The sequence below is a fragment of the Cydia fagiglandana genome, chromosome 19, assembly GCF_963556715.1.
Source record: "Cydia fagiglandana chromosome 19, ilCydFagi1.1, whole genome shotgun sequence".
In the NCBI taxonomy this organism is placed as follows: Eukaryota; Metazoa; Arthropoda; class Insecta; order Lepidoptera; family Tortricidae; genus Cydia; species Cydia fagiglandana.
In genome coordinates, this window is record NC_085950.1 from 4904148 (window position 1) to 4926098 (window position 21951).

The 21951-nt window shown below is 36.7% G+C and overlaps 2 protein-coding genes across 3 annotated transcripts in view; one reads left to right on the forward strand and one right to left on the reverse strand.

Annotated features, from left to right (window-relative positions):
• Positions 1–18081, forward strand: part of LOC134673859 (uncharacterized) — a 56084-nt gene extending 38003 nt beyond the window's left edge. The window contains exons 5-6 of one of the 2 annotated variants that reach the window (XM_063531899.1): positions 16150–16302; positions 17619–18081. In XM_063531899.1, the coding sequence (XP_063387969.1) occupies positions 16150–16302; positions 17619–17703 (238 nt within the window). In that variant the 3' untranslated portion in view covers positions 17704–18081. The remainder of the gene's footprint in view (positions 1–16149; positions 16303–17618) is intronic. The other variant, XM_063531898.1, reaches the window with a different exon arrangement.
• On the reverse strand, positions 6128–7573 carry LOC134674131 (putative serine protease K12H4.7). Its single transcript, XM_063532187.1, has one exon. It carries the CDS (start codon positions 7544–7546, stop codon positions 6167–6169), a length of 1380 nt encoding a protein of 459 aa, XP_063388257.1. The 5' UTR covers positions 7547–7573; the 3' UTR covers positions 6128–6166.
• Positions 18082–21951: the final 3870 nt, after the last annotated feature.

A 21951-nucleotide genomic window follows, 5' to 3' on the forward strand; every position in this document is an offset into this window, starting at 1 on the left:
TGGCGAGGGCTGCGTCCACCAGCTCAGGATGTAGTTCTCTCATCCAAGCTGCAAGATTTCCCGGATACGATCCACCCACCACCACCACTTTCGATGACTTGTACTTAGAGTTCGATTTTAGCATTTTTATAAAACTTGCCAAGTCTTCCAGCGCTTGATGAGAGTTCAGAAACTTGAAGTATTTAATCGTATTATCTTGTGGAATATCTGGCAAACTCTTACCGTAATATCTATGTTCTGTAGCAAAGAGAGCACCGTGCGTTTCTTTCGCCATTTTAACTGTCAATATTAGGTCACAGTCTCCTATCCACCTAGGATCCTGTTCCCCTTCGCCGCCAATGAATATGAAGATTGGTGCATTCGGCTGCCAGAATTGTAGATTCTCAAAGAACCTCAGTTTGATTGTTCTTTTCTCATTTGAATCAAAGTGATCTAGCGGTTGTTCAATCCATTTCTCAGCTACTGAACTCAAATCCGTCTGAGACAGGTCTAAATTTTGCAAAAGATGGTTTAAATTATTTGTAAATGCCTTTGCAGAAGCAATCAGCAAAGTGATCATACACAAGTAGTGCATGATCGGTTAATATCTTCTGTTATAAGCAGAAAAAAAGTTTAAAATAATGCTAAATACTGGTTATAGGCTCCGTTTATATATCAAAAATTACACGTGATTACAAATTCCTAAATAAAATACCAATATTAATTGCGAATATAAAACTAGAAATGTAAGCTATGCTTGGGACTCTTTAATTGTATTCTTATCACTAAGAATTTTTAGAATTATCTATCCTCCTGACGACTAGTGTCCTTCACGAAGCGCATAGGCCTCAATTAGCTTTCGACTCTATATAGGCCAAGAAATAAGAAGTTATAGAGGGAAATGCTAGGAACACAATTTTTGACTCCGTAACTTTGTTTGGACTAGTTAGGAGGTGAACATATCAAAAGTCCCCGGCCGTAGCCCCGGTGCTGGGGGGGAGAGGGGGGAAAGAAGGTCTCATTTTTCGGTTTTTCACTAATATCTTGGAAACTATGCGTCTTAGCGACATGACTACTGAGACAAATCAAAAGCTGATAAAAATTGTTACAAGTTTTATTCAGTCAAGTTTTTCAATATCTTGAATAGTTTTTGAGATATCCGCTCTTGAAAGTTTATTTAGGGCTTTCAATTTTATCTTGATATCTACATTAGTGAAGCTGCTAGGCCGTGTTTGGTATCATTTTCGTATAAATCGGGGATGCTGAATTCATTTTTGGTATCACATTGACACCATTCCTAAGAAAAAACATATAAACTTTAAACAAATACCTTTTTTTTTTAATTCCTCTTCACGCTTAAACCGCTCAACCGATTTAATTGTAATTTGGTATACAGATATTTCGAGTCCCAAGACAGGACATAAGATACTTTTTATCTCAATAATCATCCTTTAAAGTTGTGAAATGAAGTATGGGGGGAATTCAACTTCATCGACGAAACTGAATTCCTGAGGTTCATACTGCTTAAGGTAAGGTTTGAAGTCATGTTTGGTATCATTTTCATCTAAATCACAGATGTATACCATCCTAAATTTCACCTAAACCGGTTCAGCGGTTACTGACTCCCCATACAAACTTCCACCCCACTTTTTACATCCTCAAAAGATGCTTTTGGTTATAAAAACTATCCTATGTCCTGTGTCGAGACTGAAACTATTTCTGTACCAAATTTCAACGAAATTGGTTCAGCGGTTTAAGCGTGAAGAGGGATTTTAAAGAATATATATATTTTTAATTTTGGTTTAACTTCGGAATAGTGCCAATGTGATACCATAAATTAATTCAGCACCCCCGATTTATACGAAAATGATGCCAAACATGGCCTAACAGCATCACTGATGTAGATATCAAGATAACATTAAAATCCCTAAATAAACTTTCAAGAGCGTCTATCTCAAAAACTATTCAAGATATCGAAAAACTGGACTGGATAAAACTTGTAACTAATTTTATGAGCTTTCGGTTTGTCTTAGTAGTCATGTCGCTAAGATGCAAAGTTTCCAAGATATCAATGAAAAACCGAAAAATTCGACCTTCTTACCCCCCTCTACCCCGCAGCACCGGGGCTACAGCCGGGGACTTTTGATATGTTCACCTCCTAACTAGTCTAAACAAAGTTACGGAGTCAAAAATTATGTTCCTAGCATTTCCCTCTACAACGTTTTTTGAGCATTCATTTCCTGACCTAATATCAATTTGACTATTTTGCGCCGGGGGTAGCGCGGGGAGGTCTCTTTGAGTAGTTTTTAATATTCTTTATTTCATTTTAGATATATTTAGGGTTGTTAGTTTTAATTTAGTATTATTTATAGATGTATTTAGTTCATAAGTTATTTATTTGTCTTTGTACTGTCTTTTTCCATTGAGCTTTTAAATCTTTTAATAGATCTAATACATACTCGTACGATAGCAACATTCCGTTGTTGAACTGTATGAACATGTAAGTAGTAAGGATTTGACAAAGGTTAATTTAGCTTAGCAAACTTTGAGCCCCTGTTGTCAGGATGTTTTTCGTGGTTGTTCGTGTTATCACCTCGTGTACTACCTACATTTTCGGGTAGTTATAATAACATTTATTTGTTGACCGACCAATTATAAAACCGCCTGGATCAGTCATAGAACGACTTGACTTTAACCTACATTATTTGATCGTGTAATGTTTCCACCTACCCTCAACTAGCTTTAATTTTGAACTTGACTCTAAGGTCACATTTATGTGTTTGATGGGAAATCATTACTTTTTGGACATAAAATATTAGTACTAATCATAGTTGATTTTTGAAAGTATAATTTATTTTTGCTATTACAAATTCGGTAGGCGCTTATTTTGTTAATAAAAACTGTTTTTTGGAAAATAATATAAATCGCAAAAACATCACTGTTTTGTTATCTCAGTTTCGAACCACATAATTTCCCAGCTGGATGCCAAATTTCAACTTGCTAGGTCATCTGGAAGTGGGTTAGGTTTTTGATGTTAGGTGAGTCAGTACCTACATACACCGGTTGACGACACATGCACATGACGTCATCACACATACGTCACGGCTCCCCGTTCCGCGTACCTACATCACAATACTAAATATGTATATACAATCCCATTTGTACACATTTACTGTATTCTCTCTGTGTTATGTACTCGTTTTGTGCAATAAGGTGTTTACTACTACTACTACAATATCTGGGAGACCGAGCTTTGCTCGGAAAATATATATGAACTCAAAAATGCGCGTTTTACGACCTGGCTAGATCGATTTTTCGCCCCATATAGCAAACTTTATCGAAATCGTTAGAGCCGTTTCCGAGATTCCCGAAATATGTATATAAATAAATATATATACATAAGAATTTCTCGTTTAAAGGTATAAGATTAGACTGCACCCTACATCCGAAGCGGCTACAAATATTTTGTATATATTTCCAGAAACCCAAACATTACTTGTATCTAGTTATGATATTGACTCGACGATCATTGTTCCGATAGTCGTGTCAGCGAACGGTCTCACAGCGAAGAGTCTCGACCAACACCTAGAGAGACTTTCGCTGGGTGGTTGGATCAAGGGTCAGATGCAGAAGGCGGTAATTTTGGACACGGCGCGTATAGTACGTCGGTTCCTCACTCTGCGGCCCTGACCACCGGCAGCTTGGGCCCTGCCTCGCTGCCGGCGGCACCCTAGGTTAGGTTTTTTTATGTGTTTATATGCATTTTTAGGGTTCCGTACCCAAAGGGTAAAACGGGACCCTATTACTAAGACTTCGCTGTCCGTCCGTCCGTCCGTCCGTCCGTCCGTCCGTCCGTCCGTCCGTCCGTCTGTCACCAGGCTGTATCTCACGAACCGTGATAGCTAGACAGTTGAAATTTTCACAGATGATGTATTTCTGTTGCCGCTATAACAACAAATACTAAAAACAGAATAAAATAAAGATTTAAATGGGGCTCCCATACAACAAACGTGATTTTTGACCAAAGTTAAGCAACGTCGGGAGGGGTCAGTACTTGGATGGGTGACCGTTTTCTTTTTGCTTTTTTTTTGTTTTTTTTTTTTGCATTATGGTACGGAACCCTTCGTGCGCGAGTCCGACTCGCACTTGCCCGGTTTTTTATTGTTTTGTAAGTGTTTTTATATTTTACTTTTATATTCATATTATAAAAACCTAACTTAAGACGAAAAATAAATAAAGAGAAGATAATAGTACTATCACAGAATAAATAATAGTACTAGGTACAGAAGACTCACTCTCTAACAAATCGCGTCTGTCACGATCAGCACAGATATGGCCGCTAGGTGGCGACAGTGCCACGCGCGGCTTATGGCAAACCCCAATATTGGGGTCGAACGGGTGTACTTTTAGCTACCTGTAGCAAAGCGACGAAATCGCGGAGTGAGCCACGCCTGGTACTATCCTGAAGTTTCTTCGTTATTCACCACAAGAGCTTAAATTGAGGAGTAGGTACAATGTACATCGAACAGCAAGGGCAGACTCCGATTAAAGGATGGCTCATGTTAGACCGGGCTGTGTCCGGGCCGAAGCTTCCGGGGCTTACTTCTCTATGACATGACAGGCGATCACGTGATGCTTTCCATAGAAAACGATGCGCCGAAAGCTTCGGTTTAGACACGGCACGTTCTAACGTGAGTCATCCTTAACTTATTAAACTACTTCGGCAGAAATGAGTTCCTTTCACCCCTTGGTTAACAATCTACTATAACGCTTTAAACCTCTTGAACGCTTATTTAAAAATATAATATATCTAACGCCATATAATTTCATAAATTTACATTATCCGATGTTTACTCGAGGTTGCACTTAGAGTTAGACCAAGAAAAGTCTGCAGAGATTTTGACAGCACACGCATTGCTAGTGTTATTAATACGTACTAATTTTATAGAAGTTTGACGTTAAAAATAACACCTGCACTGCGTGTGTTGTCACAATCTCTGCAGACTTTTCTTGGTTTAACTCTTTGTACAAGTTCCAAAAAGTTCCCAAAAAGTTCGAAAAGTGAACTTTTCCATTGATCATGAGATTTTCCAAAACATCTGAGTACTTTTCCAAGTCTTTGAAAACTTATAGGCAATTTTAATGTCCGGTGGTATACGTGATACGTGCTTGCTTTTTGATTTTTACCTAAAAACAATGAAATTGTATCGCGTTAGACCCGTTTACAAAAAATAGAATTTTAGCGAGGTCAATTGTAACTATGGGGAAAATACAACTATTTGCGTCAACTACTCTAAAAGGACCCGGGTATGTCCTTAAACTACGTCTAAGACCACCGGTGGACGGGCAGCAGCGTCCCTCAAATTCGGTGTACTCGACTGCGATCGCCAACCCGCCTGCCAAGCGTGGCGATTATGGCATTCACCCCCCATAAGGGGGAGGCCTATGTTCAGCAGTGGACGTCTTATGGCTGAGATGATGATGATGATGATGACTCTAAAAATACGAGTGAGTCTAGCGTGAGCCACTTCTATTCATGGCCTCATTTGTCAGTCATACAAGAGAGTTCCTCCATGGCATAAGTGGCTTTAGTTCACTGTATTGTATTTTTATTACTTCTTGTATTTTTATAGAAGCGCTGGTGGCCTAGCGGTAAGAGCGTGCGACTTTCAATCCGGAGGTCGCGGGTTCAAACACCGGCTCGTACCAATGAGTTTTTCGGAACTTATGTACGAAATATCATTTGATATTTGCCAGTCGCTTTTCGGTGAAGGAAAACATCGTGAGGAAACCGGACTAATCCCAATAAGGCTTAGTTTCCCCTCTGGGTTGGAAGGTCAGATGGCAGTCGATTTCGTCAAAAACTAGTGCCTACGTCAAATGATGGGATTAGTTGTCAAAGCGGACCCCAGGCTCCCATGAGCCGTGGCAAAAATGCCGGGATAGCGCCAGGAAGACGAGTATTTTTATAGTAGTTGCATAGCTGGCCTTCAACGTGAGTTACATTCTACGAGTAAAGTATCTATTTCATGAAGTAGGTATTTTTTATAATATCTAAAGTATTTATTTTCGTGTTAAATCAGAAGTAGAAAAGGTATTTCTTTTATTTCTGCCTATTGCAGTTTATAAATAGCAAAATAAAACACCATTATCAATGCGTAGTTACGACTTTAATATGAATCTCAGTTTATTGAGAAATCCATTTCAGAATAAGCTCTTGCACGTGTTTACGAACTTTTTTCATTTCTTCTGGTTCACCCTTCTTATAACCCAGGACCCCGCAATGTGCGGTCCCGTTTGTCATTATGACCGGCGCGTCAGGCCCTAAGTCTTGGAGCACCCCGAGAGTGTGCCAAGGATCCATATCGCCATGGGTGAACACTACCTTGGTTACATTTGGCTTCAACCCTCCGTATCTTTTGTTTGTCTTCGCTATCCCTTCATCCATTGTTTTTTCGATATCTCCCTTTATAAAGCCTTTGCAGAACTTTAGATTGAACTCTAATGGACTCCAGTGTACAAAAGGTTGTTTCTCTGACGACGTAGTCATCAGATATCCAAATTCTGTGCAATATTGATGATACCATGCGGCCAACTTGACTCGAGTCCAATCGTAAGATTTGAAGTCAACGTTATAACAATTATAGCGCCAAATAGGCTTAATTTTACGCGGGATATGTGTCTTTACTTCGCACTGGGCCTTAATATCATTAGGCAAACCATATTGTGACGAAACCATGAATCCAGAATACCTTATCCATTGAAAGAAAAATTGTTGATTTTCTAACACCGTCAGATCGTTTTCCGGGCATATATGGTATTTTTTCTTCAGTTCTTCTCTTCCTTCTGGAGTCTTTAATAGATCTTCATCATCTTTAAAATTCTTTTCCATTTTAGCCAGGCAGCCATCAGTACCGTATTTACCGAACGTGTAGCGAACAGTATCTAGGTATTCTTTAAAGTCTTTTTTGGCTAGGACAGGAGCACTGCTGGAGATGGCTGCGTCCACCAGCTCAGGATATAGTTCTCTCATCCAAGCCGCAAGATTTCCGGAATACGATCCACCCACCACTACCACTTTCGATGACTTGTACTTAGAGTTCGATTTCAGCATTTTTATAAAACTTGCCACGTCTTCCAGCGCTTGATGAGAACTCAGAAACTTAAAGTATTCAATTGCATTATTGTTTGGAATATCTGGCAAACTCTTACCGTAATATCTATGTTCTGTAGCAAAGAGAGCCCCATGCGCTTCTTTCGCCATTTTAACTGTTAAAAAAAAGTCATATGCTGAATATATCCACCTAGGATCCTGTTTCCCTTCGCCACCAAGGAATACGAAGATTGGTGCTTTTGGCTTCCATAGTTCTACATTCTCGAAGTACCTCATTTTGAGTGTTCTTTTTTCTTTTGAATCAAAATGATCTAGCGGTTGTTCAATCCATTTCTCATCTACTGAACTCAAATCCGCCTCAGGCAGGTCAAAAGTTAGCAAAAATTGGTTTAAATTATCTGTAAATGCTGTTGCCGAAGCAATCAGCAAAGTGATCATACACCAATAATGCATGATCGCTTAAATATCCTCCGTTATTAGCAGAAAACACTTTAGAATAATGATAAATACTGGGAAAGACCCGTTTATATATCAAAATTACACGTGTTTACAAATTCCAATATTAATTACAAATATAAAACCAGGAATGTCATCAATGTTTGGGACTCTTACTTTGTTCTTATCACAAAGAATTTTACGAATTATCTATCCTACTGAAGACCTGCGTTCCTTCACGTACTCGTAGTGAATAGGCCACACCTAAGTATTGACTCTATGTCAATTTGACAAAGTTTAATTTAGCTTGGCAAATATTGAAACCCTATTGTCAGGAGGCTATACACGTGTGTATTCGTATTATGACCACGTGTGCCCATAACTTTGCAGGTTTAAAATTGTGTAGATGCACTAGGTGTTTGTTGTTTTTCATATTATCATGTGGTGTAGATATAGTCTGTACCTATTGGCAAGCAAATGTAAGCCTACAATCTGGATGGTTTAACTTTTGCATTGCTCATCACCTTTTCCTTGTGTTATTCTTTTTGTTTTTGGATACGTATTTCATTTCCATTGCTACCTTGTGTGATCCCTTTTGTTTTTGGATATTTATTTCATTTCCTTTGCTACTTTGTGTGATTCCTTTTAGTTTTGGATATTTATTTCATTTTCATTGCTACCTTGTGTGATTTCCTTTTGTTTTCGGATATTTATTTCATTTCCTTTGCTACCTTGTGTGATTCCTTTTGTTTTTGGATATTTATTTTCGAAATGCTTTATTGTACAATCAGCAAAGTTAGACACTCCTGCATACATATTTTCCTTTGTATGCAGGTGTACTATGTTAATAGTTTTGCCGGCTGTACCAACTGTCTTTTATGTGTTCTGATTCTACAATAATCAGATTTTTTGTTTTTAATGTATGTACATGTTCATTCATGTTTATGATTGTCACCAATAGTTAATTATCTTTTATCTTGTTTATATTTTAAATAATCATTAAAACTTTTTTTTTATCAAATACATCTAACTCAAAGTTAATAATTTGAATCTAATCAAGAATCTTTTTAGGGTTCCGTACCCAAAGGCTAAAACGGGACCCTATTACTAAGACTTCGCTGTCCGTCCGTCAGTCCGTCTGTCACTAGGCTGTATCTCACGAACCGTGACAGCTAGCTAGTTTTCACAGATGATGTATTTCTGTTGCCGCTATAACAACAAATACTAAAAACAGAATAAAATAAAGTTTTAAATGGGGCTCCCATACAACAAACGTGATTTTTGATCAAAGTTAAGCAACGTCGGGAGTGGTCCGTACTTGGATGGGTGACCGTTTTTTTTTGCTTTTTTTTTGCATTATGGTACGGAACCCTTCGTGCGCGAGTCCGACTCGCACTTGCCCGGTTTTTTATGTAATTTGTAAAATTACTATCCCACCAAAAACATAAATGTAAAAAAGGAGAGCCAAGTTCAATACAAAAATTATGCTTGGCTGTGGGGCTCGCCGCAAAAAGAATGGAGATCTATGAGTGCCACTGCCAAGTTCTATGCAAAATCCAAATATGTATTTATAGGAACAAAATAACATTATAAACAAGTATTAAACTCTATTTCTTTGCTTTATTGGATACCTATAACAATTGCTGTTATTTAAAAAAATGTGAGATCTTAAAGTAGGTTAGATTTGACTTGGCCAGTTTTCATTACATCAATCATTTTATATATATTGTAATTCTGATAAAACCTGGCCAAGCCAAATCTAACCTACTTTAAGATCTCAATTTTTTTTAAATAACAGCAATTGTTATAGGTATCCAATAAAGCAAAGAAATAGAGTTTAATACTTGTTTATAATGTTATTTTGTTCCTATAAATACATATTTGGATTTTGCATAGAACTTGGCAGTGGCACTCATAGATCTCCATTCTTTTTGCGGCGAGCCCCACAGCCAAGCATAATTTTTGTATTGAACTTGGCTCTCCTTTTTTACATTTATGTTTTTGGTGGGATATCAATACTTTTTGTAAAGAAAACTAGGCAGGTATTGAGATTTAATGTTTTTTCTTGTGTTTCCGCTGTATGGTTTTTACTTCTGTTCTTTGTATAATTATGTGATGCCGCGCGCCGCCGACGACACACCGTTGGCCGGTTGTTTAGAGCGTATTACAAGTTTTTTGTATGGGGACACCACTTATTTTTTGACTAAACTTTATTTTAATATAGCAAATATAATAATACATATATTGGGGTAGTTTCAAATATCTGCTTGTAACGGTTCCAACCCTACAATAAAAAATATTTTTTTGTATGGGGACCCCCCTATTTTTTAACTTTTTTTTATTTTTAGATTTTTTCCTACGCTTACACACAATAACCGAGCTGGATTCCAAATTTCATCCTTCTAAGTCATCTGGAAGTAGGTTAGGTTTAGGTACTTATATGTCAGTCCCAATAAAAAATGGTTTTTTTGTATGGGGACCCCCCCTATTTTTTAACCTTATTTTATTTTTAGATTTTTTCCTACGGTTAAACACAATAACCAAGCTGGATTCCAAATTTCATCCTTCTAGGTCATCTGGAAATAGGTTAGGTTTAGGTACTATAAGTCATAAGTCAGTCTTAAAATTTACGACTTTTTGACCTTCATACCTTTATAACCGTTTGAGCTAGCTTCATGAAATTTGGGCTTCTAGATATCCTTATGGATATAATTAAACACACGTAGTTTTATGTGTTTACGTCAAAGATGTTTTGAGTTATAGAAGGGTCAAAAGTGGCACCAAGTGGTTCGTGTAATATTACACTCGGCGCTGGCTAGCCAGTTCCTTTGCTTGAACTTGGCTTGAACTTGGCTTGACACGCTGCCGCGTGTCTAGATCAATATGTGATTTTGATGCCTTTTTGAAATTAATGATACGACCCTAGTAGTTTTTGAGCGTTAGCTAGTAAGCGCTACATATGGAAAATAGCGACAACGTTGCGTTGAGCAGCATAGGTTCGACTAGACGCCGACTCTCGGGAGTCGCAAGCCCTTTTTTGGGTGGGGTCTTCGACCTAACATATGATATGCCCTCCTAAGCCGAATAGCGGCATCTCAAAAACAAATAACGTTGAAAATTTAAGTTTCAGATATAGAATGTAAGATATATGTTTGCATTTTATTTGAGATACCGCTAATTGGCTTAGCAGGGCAGATTATTTTGTCGCGTTCAAATTAATCGCAGAGTAATTATTCACAGTTCAGTTTCGAACAAAAAGATCTAATGTGCGAGATGGAATTTTGTATGGATACAATTTTTGAAACAATATCAGGTTTGTGAGGTTTAGGTACAGTGTCGAAAACATATTTTTGACCATCGTTGTAATCATTACACGTGTTAGTCATAAATACACATATTCTAGATAATACAGTATTCAATACTATGATTATCAAAATAATACCTAGCGTTGGTGGCATTCCTTATTTGTTCGCACCATGGACTAGTAAAACTAGAAGACTGACAATGCCTCAACAGTATTGTGTTTCACCAATAATTAACATTATTGCCAGATGGCGGCACTAACGCAACAGGCCTTAACTAGAGTAAAATCAAGACAAATCTGCAACGATTTTGACAGCACACACAGTGCAAGTGTTAATTTAAATTAAATTTTATGAAATTATATGAAATCCACATAGATACCAAACAAAATATTTTGATTTTTTTTTCTTGGTCAAACTCTCGTTTTTGTTTCAGACCTAGACCTAAAATCCGATTAAGATCCATTAACTTATTACAGGGTTAAACTGGTTTTGATACGACCTTGACGATTGCCTTGATTTCGCATGCACTTGATGCACTAATAAGCATGAGTGAGTGTAAGTGTGAGTGAGTGCCTAGGAGATGTTGTGGTACCTGCTTAGACCTTGGTGTTAGTTCTACACGGTGTAACATGAGGAAACCAAATAATTTTAACAGCGTATTCCTGATCATATTTAAAGACAAAAATGTCCTATAAACTTTTTTTAAAATTCGCCTAGTTTCAGATATAATATTAATTTTAAAAATAACAAGTTTTTATTGTTACATAGTGTAAAAGGCCTATTTGGTGTATACATTTTGTTTTACGTTTAGACTTCTTGTCAAAATAACTTGCGTTCAATAGATAAGAAAAACGTGGCTTTGTATATAAAATATCAGTCTTCATGATTTGTTGGTGTATGGTTTCATTTTTCGAATTAATAAGTAGCACGTGCAAAAATACACGTGTTATTTATAAATTCTTACATGTTTAAATGAATTAGGTATATATAATAATAAGTAACATTATTATATTGTTTAAACTGACTGTAACGATTCAGAAGCTAATCATGCATTATTTATGCGTGATATCTTTGCTAATAGCTTCTACTGCAGCATTTACAAGTAATTTCAACCATCTGCTGAGTTTGCCTTTTACTAAGCAGGATTTGAGTACAATACATGAGAAATGGATTGAAGAACCATTGGATCACTTCGACTCAAAAGAAACAAGAAAATTTAAAATAAGATACTTCGAGAATCTAGAGCTATGGAAACCTAATGCACCTATCTATGTATACATTGGTGGACCAATGCTGATAACAGAAGGTATCATAGCGAATGTGGATATATTTTTGATGGCTCAGTTAGCAAAAGAAACTAATGGCGCATTATTTGCTGCGGAACATAGATATTATGGAAAGAGTTTGCCAGATATTGACAATACTGACGTGGTTGAATACTATAAGTATTTAAGTACTGAGCAAGCACTAGAAGATCTGGTAAGTTTAATTAAAATGCTGAAAGCTGATTCTAAATTCAAATCATCAAAGGTGGTGGTGATCGGTGGATGGTATGCGGGAAACCTTGCAGCTTGGATGAGAGAACTGCATCCCGATTTAGTAGATGCAGCGATCGCTAGTAGCGCTCCAGTCTTAGCAAAAAAAGACTTTCACGAATATTTAGACCACACTCGTTATGCTTTCGGTAAATACGGACCTGAAAACTGTTTGAAAAATATGGAAAAGTTGTTTAAAAGATGCGAAAAACAATTGAAGAGCGCAAGTGGAATTGAAGATTTAAAATTAGAATGGAATATTTGCCCAGACAACGATATGACGGTTTTAGAAAATCAGCAATTTTTCTTTTATCAGATCGTTTACAGACTTCTTAAAGGTACTGCCGCGTACACATCGCCGCATATTGTTAAGTATGTCTGCAAAACTTACTTTGGTTCTGACGAAAAGTTGTCGCTGGATAACTTAAAACATATGTTTGCTGGAGACGATTGTAATAATGTTGACTTTAGATCACAAGATTTTACAAAATTAGAATATGCTGCTTGGATACATCAAGTTTGCACAGAATTTGGTTACCAGGAAACTACATCGTCAGAAAAACAGCCTTTTGTTCACTGGAATCCATTGGACTTCACGCTCAAGATGTGCAGAGGTTTTATTAAAGGTGATGTCGAAAAAAAGATGGACGAAGGCATAGCGAAGACGAATAAAAAATACGGAGGATTGACACCTAATGTAACTAAAGTCGTATTCACTCATGGAGATATGGATCCTTGGCACACTCTTGGGGTCCTTAAAGATTTAGGACCTGATGCCCCAGCCACAATGGTGAATGGAACCTCACAATGTGGGGTCCTGATGGTTATGGATAATGAACCAAAAGAATTGACAGAGAATAGAAAATACGTGAAGGAGCTGATCAAAAAGTGGATTTCGTAATTATCTGCGATATTTACTGGGAAATCTATGATTATATTCGTAACTTAATGACAATGGTTTTTAATTTTAAATTATTATATCTTTTATTACTTACTGCATATGTACCTAGTTCATTTTACATTGTTTGTAGTTTACTTCATTCATAATCTTAATATTTTTGTTGGTTTGCCTGGAAGATATCGCTTTTTAGCGAAAAGTCCGCCTGTTGTTACCTACTCATTTAAGTCCTATCTTTATTTGTAATATGTATAGTAGTAGTGCACAATAAAGTATTTGATTATTATGATTATTGAAGCTAGTGAGGACCCAGACCTTTGATATGTCCCTGCTGCGAAATTTTCATCATAGATTGGATTGAGTATTAATTCAGAGATATATCTTTGTGATGACAAAATTGACCAATTTAATCAGATAAGAAATTGGCTTGAATCTTATCTAGCGTCCACACGTACACAATTACGCTAGATGAGACTGACGCCATTTTTTTTCTGATCAAATTGGTCAGTTTGATCATCCGGTCTGTACGGACCTTATTTCTTTATTTTATTTTTTTATTTAGGCAACACACAGTATTATCCATCTTAGATTCATCTCAAGTAGCCGGGGCGTGCTTTCACCAGCGCGTGCGCGACGTAGCGTCATTCCAATCGCCGAGCATGGACAAAGCAGAAACTAATCCTAACCAAGAGCGGTATTAAGGTGGCATTAGATCTTTTAAAATCTCAAATTAACTTGAGGTTGCTCTCGCTTTGGTATTTATAAGTAGTCTGTCAAATAATTTTGTCAGTAGAAAAAGGGGCATAATTCTAATTTTCTACTGGATGATAACCATTCGCGCCCACATTTTTAATATTTTCCATTTTTTTCTACTGATGGAAATGACTTGACAGACTATAAACGATAAACCATATTTATAAACCATAGTGCGAGCTAGCTGCACTGCGAATATTGATTTAAATTCAGAGGCAGTACAGTGATCCCCACACTAGGCTAAGCCTGTGACGTGGGGATCTTTAGCAAAATACAGAGTACCGACTTCTCGCGGCTATTATTTTAACAGAATATATTATAATTATTATTAAAGCTACTACTATTTAATTCAGTATCAAATTTCACATTGCAATTCTTTATATTTAATTTTATATGTCGGTCCAGTTGCACTAACACTTAAGTACGAGTGATGTTCGACGCAAGTAAAATATCAAATTGAAATCATATTTTCAAATTTCGAATGCTGCTCAGTCTGCGCTCGCGCATTAATTGAGTACTTACTCGGCTGTCCGCGCAGTTATATAACGCACCGGATCGTTACGTAACCGTTACACTATTGATCATATCTTAACCCCTAGCCGCCCAGAGGCCTATAAAAAGGTCTCCTGTTCTATTCTAATTAGAATCTTTATTTTGACAAATCAAAGTTGCATTTATATTGGCGAGTTTTGATGTAGAGGTTAAGTGAGGCTGCTCTCGTAGAAAACGTGAGCCTTCTATCCTCCTTCTTCATCATCATCTTCTGGCATTTTGCCATGGCTCATGGGAGCCTGGGGTCTGCTTGGCAACTAATCCCAAGAATTGGCGTAGGCACTAGTTTTTACGAAAGCGATCGCCATCTGACCTTCCAACCCAGAGGGTTATTAGGCCTTATTGGGATTAGTCCGGTTTCCTCACGATGTTTTCCTTCACCGAAAAGTGATTGGCAAATGATAATTTCGTACATAAGTTCCGAAAAACTCATTGGTATGAGCCGGGGTTTAAACTCGCGACCTCCGGATTGAAAGTCACACGCTCTTATCGCTAGGCCACCAGCGCTTTTTGCAAGCTTTTATTTAGTTTCACCTGACCGTTGTCTGTCTGTCTGTCTGTGTGTAATCAAATCTTGCAAGTTAAATTTGATCCACTTCCCGGTTTCCGATTGAGCTGAAATTTTGCATACATACGTAAGTCGGGTGACAATGCAATATTATGGTGCGAGCTGATCTGATGATGGATGAGGTGGCCATAGGAACTATGTGATGAAACAACGAAACCTAATTTGTTTGGGGTTTTTAGAATTGTCTCGATGAGTATTAGTTGCCTGTGGAAAGAAAAGTACAGTCAGCGATAAAAGCTTGTACCAAAAATGAAATTTTTGCCTAAAACTTATTTGTATAATGTAATTTAAGCATGTCGATTTAAAATAGTGTATCTTCGCCTGTATGGGTGTGACTCATAAATGTCTCAAGTTCAAATTATACTATGCCAATTAAGACCTCAACTCGTCTCGGAATGAAAATTCTGTGCGGTTAGCGTACAGAGTTATATAATGCAGGTCATTATATAACTGTCACGCTATTGATTATATCTCTGGGCCTCGCAGTGCATACTGCGACATAAAATTATCTTGTTGAGCCCCTTTGAGTGGTCATTTATACGTTTGCTTCCTTGTTAGAAAAGGTAAAGTAAGGGGCCAGCAGTCAAAGGCGAAGTAGGTACGGGTCAGTCAATGAATACAATATGTGTATATACGCTTCCAGTACTTCTAAAATCGGCCAATTACGAGTAACATACTTGACCTACTCACACCTTTCAATGATGTGTTCAAAAACCGCATGTTACGAATGCCATTGCATTTCGTCTGATATTAGAATTGAGGTCAATTGAAATCGATATCGACGTTATTAGTGGTATTTTTACAGCCTTACGTACCTACCTTACCTTTTAAACGCCATAGAATTTTTTAATTGATTTTAAATTTTTTAACTATGTTTTGTCTTATTTATCAGACCGCGACGAAATGAGCCCGATTTTGTATTTTTTTATTATATACCAGTCTACGGCAGTTAAAAGGTTAACAATAAAAGATAAAAATCGTAAATTAAAGCATTCCTCCCTTCATTCCAGATCACACTGTAGCTGTGACGCAAAATTCCGAGAGTGCCTCAAGAAGACGAATTCCCTGATATCAGCTCAGATCGGCCTCACATATTTCAACGTGCTGGGACCACAGTGCTTTAGGAAGGCACATCCCATCGTGCGCTGTCTTAGAAGAACCAGGTACACACCGGGGTGTTCCAGCTGCGAGCCATGTTCGACGTGTTGCTTCCCTGTCTCACTTACGTACGAATTTACAAGAGCGACAGAGAGGCAACACGTCGAACTCAGCTCGTTCGTGGTGCGCGTGCCGCGGCCGCGGCTGGAAACCAAAGCACCAACTTCTGGAAGGTTGTCGTATTTCGGCAGTTCCATGGGAATCTGCCGAATCCTGCATCAGAACAGCGCGAGGCAAAAAAACTGTTGTGTTACCTAAATGAGGTTTCTAAAAAAGAACTGGTTTCGATTTCTGGTGGGTAAAAATTCCGAGAGTGCCTCAAGAAGACGAATTCCCTGATATCAGCTCAGATAGGTCTCACATATTTCAACGTGCTGGGACCACAGTGCTTTAGGAAGGCACATCCCATCGTGCGCTGTCTTAGAAGAACCAGGTACCATCACTTTACCACTAAAGTTCCATGGGGATCTGCCGAAACCTGCATCAGAAAAACTGTAGTGTTACCTAAATGAGGTTTCTAAAAAAGAACTGGTTTCGATTTCTGGTGGGTAAGTTTCCGAGATTGCCTGAATAAGACGAATTCTATGATATCAGCTCAGATTGGCCTCACCTATTTCAATGTGCTGGGACCACAGTGCTTTAGGAAGGCACATCCTATCGTGCGCTGCCTTAGGAGGACCAGGTAAAACATAGGTACTTTATCAAATTATCACACATACTTTCACACTTTATTTACATTTTATTGTGGACCCGTTTCTTCGCCTCCAAGAACTGACTGACGTAAAGACTGGCGTGAAGTGGCGCAGAATAGGGCAGAATGGCGCTCTCTTGTGTCAGAGGCCAAGATCCTCTTTGGGTCACTGGCTCAGTGACCCAAAGAGGATCACTGAGCCAGTGACCCAAAGGGAGGAGGAGTGAGGAGGAGTTGAGGATCTTGGAGGAGGAGAGGAGGTGTGGTATGTATGTATGTATGTATGTGGACCCGTTTCAGTCCTACTACCTGAAATTGTCAACCTTTTAACCGCCGTAGACTGATATAATAAGACATACAAAAACAGGCTCTTTTCGACACGAGCACGCTCGATGAAAAATTATATGGCGGTTAAAAGGTTAAATAATTTTTCACAAAACCTATAAAAAATTAGTTAGGGGGTTACTTTTAGACTTTTGATTAAAAGCTATGTCAGGCTACGTCGATCTACGGAGCCAGCAAAAAAATTTCCGATCCCAAGTGATTTTAGAACACTGGTCTCCCCCGGGAGTAACAAGCGTCCATAAGGAATTTTCTCACCCATTTACAAATTTCTATTTTCTTTTACAGGTTAACTGGACAAAAATGCGAAGAGTACGAGCTGGACTACACCAAGCCGAAGATGTGGCAATGGTTTGACAACGAGACCTTCTAGAACCTTCTAGAATGTTTGATTATGAACATCATAATCAGACATTGGAGTATACACTGAAATATATGGCATATAAGAAAGAAAAATTCACCAAGGCTGCCAGTGCCCAGGGTTGGAATTAAACTACCTAAAGGGCTCGCGAGAGAATTGTATGGCGCAGTACGTTAAGTATATGTACTTACAGTTCGTTCTTTTTAGCATTAGAAAGAACTCCACAGAAGCAAGGGTGCAGTTTTTTTTAGGCTCTGTAATTGTTAATACTTAATTATTGAATTATCTAGTGTAGCATGGTCAATACATATACTTCAAATTATTACCGCTAAAAGTGCCGGATTTGGAACCATAAGCTTACTTCTGCGAAGTTCTTTCTAATGCTAAAAAAACGGACTATAGTCAATAAAATAGACTATAGTGAACATTTCACTAAGTATCTAAGGATTTTCTGGATAGGAATTGTAGTTCTACAAAATGGCAATAACATTTTGATATTTATGTATGTACTGACATTTGTTACCATTTTTTTACCATTAGGATTAATATGTAACATAATAGATGTATTTAGGAATATTTAAATGTAAATAAAAGATAATTTTTTATTGCATTTTTTTATTTTTATATAAGAAACATCAGAATATATTTCGAAATGTCACATTTAACAACAGATAAAATGTTACCTTTAAACATGTTAAAACACTATCAAAGAAAAAATACAAAACAAAAAAATAATAATTTGCTCAAAAAAATTGAGCATCTACGCGAAATCTGTGATATTTTCATTTGTGCGCAAAAATTTTTCAGAAAAATTGTGTATAGTTTCAATTAGGATATGTGGTTATATCAGTTAATAAAAACGATATTACGACATTACAGTCAATTGTAGATATATTTTATTAATTATAGATTACTAACGATTCGTTATGAATGTTTAAAACAACTACATTTTACATAAATGATGCTAAATGTTACGGTTGTTCAGAAAATATGCCACTTTGTAAAATGCCTGGATATTTTACAAAACCTTTCGGAGTACCTGAATAAAGGTGATTATTTTATACTTATAATTAGGTATAACTTAGAAATAAAGTATAATATGAAGAAAATCAACGTATTTATCCTGGATCAAATAATATTTATTGTTTGTAAAGCAAATAAAATTGACTAAGAATAAAATTGATTACGTTAATTGTCAATTGGACTTTTTTACCAAATGGCTTATTTCCTCTGATAAAAAATATATAAATGTATATTTTATTCAATTACAAATGTTTCGGAGATATTATGAATATGGCACATTCTACTTTGAAATATTTTATAATTCTAAATTTCAATGAATGTTGAAATGGAAAAAGCTTGTTACAATGTTTAATATTAAAGCAATAGCTTAAATAGTTTATATATCTTGAATTTATTTAGCATCGGAATTTCTATAGATTCTATACTTGTTAGTATTGTTTATATTATCGGGAACAAATATGTACATACTGTATAAACACAAAAAAACTCGATTAAAAATATGAAAAAACATTCAACATCAAATCTTATTCACATGGACACACCGATATATTAAATCTGAACAAATATGAGCTAAACACTATTAACATAAAATAATATTTTTATTGCTTATTTCTTAAAACTACTTATTAAGAGATTTGTTGCTATTGAGATCGGAATTTTTTTTTGAGTTACTACTTATAACTGTAATTAATTACTTTAAAAAAAACACAGAGTTGATAGATTTACGGCCCGATTCGAACTTTGGGATACGTCAAATATTACGGCTAGATACGATATAGATTAGATATGTCAGTGGCAAATATGACATATCTTCAAACAAAAGCGTTACTTTTGACACTGACATATCCAATCTATATTCCGTCCACGAGCGTATATTTCTTTGATTTTCAATATAGGAAAAAAAACCATTTGCTTTTGATTGCTGAAACTAAACGCAACCGCTGCTTTGTCGACGAAATTATCAATGTTGTTCGTTGTTCGAGAGAAACGCTAGTGGACGGGATAGTCCGTATAACGGAATTAGCCACGTTGAAACAATACAAACAAAATGAGAGTGTAATTTCGATTGTTCATATGACTCTTAAATATAAAGAAATCGGGATGTTAAGTATGAATTCAGTTTTGATGTAGTGCATAATTATTTTCCATCGTATTATCACGGAAACGTACAAACATGTCTTGCTATTTCAGTCAGTCTCGGTACAAAAATTACTGAGGTTGACTGAAGTAGCATGACAAATACGAACGTTTCCGAGAAAATACGGTAATAGTCTTGGGTCGTCCCATTCGTTTTTCGTCAAGTTCTTAAATTAGACCTATTCTGCTTTCGTCACTCATTCTACATTGAAAGCCACTGATGATTGTGACGAATGTAGAATGGGTGACGAAAGCAGAATAGGACTCATTTAAGAACTTGACGAAAAACGAATGGGACGACCCAAGACGATACCGAAAATACGATGGAAATAAAATTATGCACTACATCCGAACGACTATCTTTCAACTCTGTGAATAAAAGTTATTTTATATTTTTTAAATTTATTTTAGAAACAGAATTAATAGTGTATAGCTATATTTGCTTTATATTACAACGATATAAAATTCTAAAGTAAGCTACGCCTACTATAAGTACTATTTACTGTTCAGTGGGCTTATATACTGGGATGTATTGCTTAATATGGTCCAATGGGGTTAACACTAGGCATGGATAAGTTTCTTTTACAGGTACGACCATTTTTGCATGGACTTCGCGATGGTAAATATTGTAAGTAGTACCTAATAAAAAAAAAAACTGTAAGTAGGCCTTACAGTGGGCCTCCACTATAGTTCGTTTTTAGGGTTCCGTACCCAAAGGGTAAAACGGGACCCTATTACTGTAACCGTGATAGCTAGACAGTTGAAATTTTCACAGATAATGTATTTCTGTTGCCGGTATAACAACAAATACTAAAAACAGAATAAAATAAAGATTTAAATGGGGCTCCCATACAACAAACGTTATTTTTGATCAAAGTTAAGCAACGTCGGGAGTGGTCAGTACTTGGATGGGTGACCGTTTTTCTTTTTGCTTTTTTTTTCCTTCTTTTTTTTTGCATTATGGTACGGAACCCTTCGTGCGCGAGTCCGACTCGCACTTGCCCGGTTTTTATTATTTAGCATTAGAAAGAACTTGAAAGAAGCTATGTGATCTTGACATGTCCTTTAATTATAAACGCTTTTTAAAAATCAGTAACTATTACTTATGAAAGCAGAAGAATATAAATGATCGTATTAGATTCATAATTGTTACATATTTGCAGTGACTTATTTTTAAAATGTGTTTTTCAATTAAAAGACACATCAAGATTGTTGACCTTATTTCTAATGCTAAAAAAAACGAACTACTTGTAGATATCAGTCCCATACAAAAAAAGAATCATACCCATAAAAGCTACTTTTCATCGTCTCGGTACCAAAACAAGGCCTTTAAAAAAGAAGGCCAAGTTCAGTAATAAAGCGACGAGTGAACACTTTTACAAAGCGGAAAATCTGTAATAATCGCATTTAGTACAGCCATACTATTCTGACACATATTGCCAGAGAGAGATGGCTTTATCTGTAAAGATAAGTACGATTATTATAGACTTATGGAAGGATATAAGCCAAAGGAGAAGGAATTATTCAATTCTGAGATTTACCAAAGTACCCAAAGTGACTACAAGATCACAAGATGTCATTTGATTGATTGATTGAAACAAATGCCAATCGAAAATAATGTATTCGTGTGACAAATACAACACAAAATAATCATATGATCATTTCCAAACATTATTTAAGTTTGTTATTTTAAATCAAAGATCATCTTAGCTATGCACTCGGTCTGCATCAAGAAATAACAATGACGTCCAGGCCCCTGTTTCACCAACGTGACAGGTGCGACGAATTGTAAAATCACTGTTGCTGACGTCACATGCATCCATGGGCTACGGTTACCGCTTACCATAGGACGGGCCGTATTCCTGTTTGCCACCATCATTGTAGTATTAAAAAAAACTTTATGATATCGGAAAAAAACAGATATTTATCTTGCTAAGTTTATGACAATTGTCACAAGAAACACTACAATTGTCACGAAATTCCGACATATAACTCATTACCTGTCAAGAATTACCTACCTACAATTCTTCTAAATCTTTGACAATTGTCAGAAACTTCGCAGGAGAAATATCTGTTTTTTTCCGATATAATAACGTTTTT

Coding starts and splice junctions, on each gene's coding strand:
- LOC134674131 (XM_063532187.1), bottom strand. CDS start 7,546: ATGCATTATTGGTGTATGATCACTTTGCTGATTGCTTCGGCAACAGCA.